The 5,420-nt window shown below is 36.5% G+C and overlaps 1 protein-coding gene across 1 annotated transcript; it reads right to left on the bottom strand.

Annotated features, from left to right (window-relative positions):
* Nucleotides 1–1,710: 1,710 nt before the first annotated feature.
* il17a/f3 (interleukin 17a/f3) lies at nt 1,711–4,129 on the bottom strand. Its single transcript, XM_053336657.1, has 4 exons — nt 4,121–4,129; nt 3,717–3,919; nt 2,507–2,650; nt 1,711–1,840 (listed from the first exon to the last, which is right to left on the bottom strand). The coding sequence occupies exons 1-4, from the start codon at nt 4,127–4,129 to the stop codon at nt 1,711–1,713; spliced, it is 486 nt and encodes a 161-aa protein (XP_053192632.1).
* Between the last annotated feature and the right edge of the window lie 1,291 nt (nt 4,130–5,420).

Here is a 5,420-nt window from a genome sequence, read left to right as displayed (position 1 = left end):
CAGCGGTCTCACTTTGCTTTGGCATGTGTCACTGTGCTCTGATTGTCAGTTTATGATTTTCGAAGGAATGTAAACATAAAAGAGTAAAACAGAAAGATGAAACTTTGCTTGAGTTGTTGAGTCATACTGACTTGATTGAAACGCTGAAAACGTTTGCACTGTAATCTGGGAGTCGTAACATGGGGTTTGTACTTGCTGTAACTGTGTGTCGCTATTTATCTTCAAGGCTGGATTGATTGTATCTGTTTGGCATGGTCAGTAAAAAACAGCTTGACTGAACTCATACTTTGCTCTGGTTCTCATGATTTCTCACTGTGTGGTATAATAATATGATGTTTGTATGAAATCGCACACACACAATAAACATGTATTCATATTGTTTCAGTATTTTAATAGTATGAAAATGAGCTAGATATTTCATAATAATTGCTGCATTCAAACTTCCCAACAAAAAAACTCAATATAAAAACTCTTATTTGCTATAATCTCATGTAACCTTACATTAAAACAGTTTTCACAGCCTAATTAGATATAATAGTTGTTTCTTTTATAATAAAGCACATTTATTTTGTGAACAGGGTTATTATAAAATCTGGGTAATAACATCAATACTTATCAAAACACAACAAGACAGTAAAAAGATTTTTCGTTCAAGATTTAGTTGTCCTGACAAAATAGCATAAACAACAGCAGTGTTCGTCAGATTCTGCATCTCTGGATTAAAGCCAGGGATTTTTGACCACTAGGGGGCAGAAAGAATCACAGCTCTTTTTTTGATACTAGTATTGTATCAAGTTCTTATGGTTAGCATGTTAAGGGATAGGTTCAACCATTTTCAAGTCTGTCTTTAAACACCTTTTGTTTGTTCTTCTTGCTGTAAGCTATTAGAAGATACATTCATAATGCGCTTACAGTGTAAGTGATGGGGGACAGCGCGTTTCAGAATGTAATATGTAGCTTCAGCCATCCAAATTAGTCTTTTTATGGCTTAAGTCTCTTTTTTAGACTCACAAGTCAGACTCTACATGCTCACGGCAACTGAGGACAGTCTCCCAGCTGTGAAAAACTGGGTGTAAACAACCACAGAGTTAAAAACGAAACCTGCATTGCACAACCAACCCAATGTTTTTAGGGCAGCCCTTCATATTAGGTCGGTGACATGCAGTTTACTACATAAGAGATCTGGCATGTCTTTGATCAAATGTAAGGGCTCTAGGTTCGTTAGAGGCCATTCTCAATGCTGTTGAAGCAACTACTGAGAATTTAGAAATCCCCAGACATAAGTATGTGAGATATCTGATTGTCTGATATCATTGTTTTGTTACTATACTCCCACCACAGCTGAACAGGGAAACACTGTCTGAGAAAACGCAAAGAAGCAATTTATTATCAAAAAAATACCATAACTATGAAATATATTCACTTTATATGACTAACTCAGATGGCTGAAGTTTCATTTAAATACAATTTTGGTCATTTTTGGTATTAAAAGGATTTTGGTTGTCAATATGAACAGGAGGAGTGATAACAGCGAGGAAAGACCTATTTTGGACACCTGACTGACAGAATTGAAAAATTGTGAGTCTATCCTTTAAAATCCTGGTCACATCACAAAGTGCCACAGCAAAAATATCACATAATACCGGTTTAAGTTAAGAAGTGATGATCACAACATTCACAGCATGCTTGCTGGCATCAGAGCTCTCTGTGTTACGGCTCCTGTATGACGCTGGGCCTCACACAGGTACAGCCCACTGAGATCACCTCCGTTCCCAGTTTTAAGTCATACTTCCTCCTGGACTTCTTCCCTTCTTTGTTGTTCTTCTCTTTCCTTGGGACTCTTGGAGAAATATGGAAAAATGAGTCAGGGCTAAATATAATGAGATTATGTTATTATCAGATTCTAACAGACTTTGAGTTGGATTTTACTTGGAAGTGACTTTAAATGAACAGGAATGAAACAAACCAAAATGTACTTCAATCTAATTTAATTCAGTTTTTACATACAGTTCACTGCAGCAAACGCTAAAACTCTTCACTCAGCACCGTGGGATGCATCAGAGAGAAAACTGCCACTAATGATTGTGAAATAAATATTTACCATGTGTAGTGTTTGAGGAAATAGTTTGAAGTCTTGAGTCTTGAGGTTGTGCAAAGCTTAACCTCAAAATTTGACTGTTTTTCTTTTGGTTTTCCGATTCTCACAACTTCAAACCACAATAAAAAAAAAAGAAAAAAAAATGGATATGTCACAATTACTCATAAAAAAAACAAAAAACCTTTCCATTACAAATAACCACCTTTATTTCTATAACTGTGGTAACACACTGCTTTAATCTACTCAGTGATGCCTGCCATGTTTATGTCCCACCCTAGCAGCGTGTTTCAACAGGAAATCAAATTAAGAGACCCCACGTGAGGAATTGTAGTGCTGTATCCTGCAGTAAAAACTAAATTAGAAGCAAAAAAAGAGCTCAAAAGTATAATTAACACTGCAGTAGCTCACCTGTGGAGGACCAGGACCTGGTAGTAAATGGGTTTGGCCTCCAGAGCTAAATCTTCACCTTCCCCCTGGAGGCTGAGACATCCAGAGGTCAGGCACTGAGCATGAGAGATCCGCCTGGGTAAACGAGACTCCACAGTGGTGTAACTGGAGAGGGATGCAAAGAAGAGAAAACCACATTTATAGCTGTGATAGTTTAACAATCACCTTATGGACACAACATTTCCATTATGATGCTACCAAATATGTGAAAGCTTGTAATCCATGAAATCAATGATGTGTCAAAATGGTAATGATGGAAGAAGTACTCAGATACTTTGTTTAAGTAATAGTACAAATACAACTATTTATAAATACTGCACTACAAGGAAAAGTTCTGCATGAAAAATCCTACCTAAGTATAAGTACAATCGCATTAAAAGCAAACTTTAGTTAAAGTATTACAGTAAAAGTACTGCAGTATTATGAGTGATGTAGTATGCAGTATTACAGTAAAAGTACTGCAGTATTATGAGTGATGTAGTATGCAGTATTACAGTAAAAGTACTGCAGTATTATGAGTGATGTAGTATGCAGTATTACAGTAAAAGTACTGCAGTATTATGAGTGATGTAGTATGCAGTATTACAGTAAAAGTACTGCAGTATTATGAGTGATGTAGTATGCAGTATTACAGTAAAAGTACTGCAGTATTATGGGTGATGTAGTATTCGGTATTACAGTAAAAGTACTGCAGTATTATGAGTGATGTAGTATGCAGTATTACAGTAAAAGTACTACAGTATTATAGTGATGTAGTATGCAGTATTACAGTAAAAGTAGTGATATATTATTATATATGACATCATTAGATTATTAATAGTGAAGCATCAGTGTTAGAGCAGCATGTTACTGTTGTAGCTGCTGGAGGTGGAACTAGTTTATACTACTTATATACAGTTACAGATTGTTTAGTCCATGTCCCTGAGATAGTTGAGGGTTAGCAGATAAATCTGAGAGGTCTTGAGACAATTAATGGGAGAGGAAAGAAGAAAAAAAAAACATCTGTTTTCTGTTTCTGTTTTTGGACTTTTTCTCTAATCGTTTTTTTCTGAAATATTGACTCATTTGAACATGTATTGAAATGAAACCATGTGAACTCTGTGAACTGATCAAGCTCTGTGAACTAATGAATAAAACATGACATTATGTTCAGACCTGAAGTGTTCCTCACCTGTAGTTCCAGGGTGACAGAGACATGTTGGAGATGGTGCCATCAGACACTCTGCCAATCTGAGGCTGCACTGAGGGATCCAGGAAGAGTCTCACTGACTTGCCCTTAAATCCGGTTCCTCGACCCAACTTCACCTTGACCGTCTGCTCTCTTCTGCAGGCGTGCAAAGAGACGAGGCCCAGCACCAACAGAGCTCTCAACACCTAAATGCAAAAAACACCAGGCACAGACTAAAGTGCTTAATTGGCTGTGAGACATAATAAACCAAACATAAGCTAAAGAGAAATCCAAAAGAGGACAAAAAGACCATATGGTCACATCCTAATAAAAAAAAAATCAGACTATCACTTCAACAGTTTAAGAAATAGTCTCAGGATCATCAGAGACAAAGGAAAGCAGCTCACCAGAAGCATGACTGTGTCGTCTCGCCTGTAGAGTCCAACTTCACTGTGAAAAGCTCCTCTCTGTGTCTGTCTACATTCTTGCTGTGTTTATATGCAGGCAGAATGTGTTGGTGTGGTGGTAAGACCTTAAGTTCATTTCCGGTGCGGCTGCAACTGATTTAAACACATCTTGATCTGCAAACAAGATAAAAGTTCTGTTTATTTATATTCAGGATTTTTCCCTCCTTCATCTGTATCTATCTACATCTCCATCACCATTTATATCAAACATACAAAGAGAAAAATGACTCTTTTACACTTTTGTACAATATCTTGAATGTTCTCTTCTAGTTTTCTTTTCACTTGACCCCATTTTGAGTTATCATAACCATGTCACAGCACATGAAAAAAAAACTGCAATCCTGTGAGAAATGTGTCTTGATGAGCCAGGTGATAATTTCAGACGTTTGATCTGTTGCATCCTGTCAAAAGGTGTGAGATTTCACCTGATTGATGTCGCTGTGGAAACAGTGCGTTACTACTTTTATAGCAATTAAGACAAAGTTGCTGAGCTAAAGGGGAAAAAACATAAGAGACATAAGATGGAAAATTTTCTTTCAGTGTCCAAATCAGCCCAGAGAGGATCTAGTGAACCTAAAAGCAAAGTAAAACTATTATCTGTTAAAAACCTCTCAGAGCAGAATGAAACATCTACATACTGAACTAAACTCAACTTTGACTTTTTCTCACAGTCATATAAAACATAATGTAACTTAAACCCACACGCTGCCAACCCACTCTAGACAATATAGGTCAAAGAAATGCTGACAGGGGTTCTCGTAATAAATCAGCACGTCTACTTGGTGTGATATGTGAGATAACATCTTCTCTCCTTGTGCATTATATGAGTGAGAAGCCAATACTAACTGGAGCACAGCTGTAAGGTTAGGGTTAGTAAAGAGAAATAGTGTCAAAACCTGATGCAGTTATAGATAATAGATTTACTAAATGTATTGGTGATGAATGACCAAAACAGCTGATCTGATATAAAAACATTTCGAAAACTGGGGTAATAATAATTTTGCATCTGTCTGTATGAATTATTTGGCATCCTTCTCCTTGTATAGAAAACATATAAACTATGCTGTGTGCAATGCCTCTCATAATAAAATAAAGAAGCTCAAATACTCCAAATAAACCTATAAATATTGCAGTTTTGCAGCCGGCAGCATATGGAGGCTGAGGCATGCCAAATTAAAAATTGTTATCCATTCATTCATTAATACCTTTTTTTATTTTAGCTATTTTACATTGAGTAATA

This window comes from Scomber japonicus, chromosome 17, assembly GCF_027409825.1.
Source record: "Scomber japonicus isolate fScoJap1 chromosome 17, fScoJap1.pri, whole genome shotgun sequence".
NCBI classification, from domain to species: Eukaryota; Metazoa; Chordata; class Actinopteri; order Scombriformes; family Scombridae; genus Scomber; species Scomber japonicus.
Note: the sequence above shows the minus strand (reverse complement) of the source record. Positions and strands in the feature narration are given on the sequence as shown.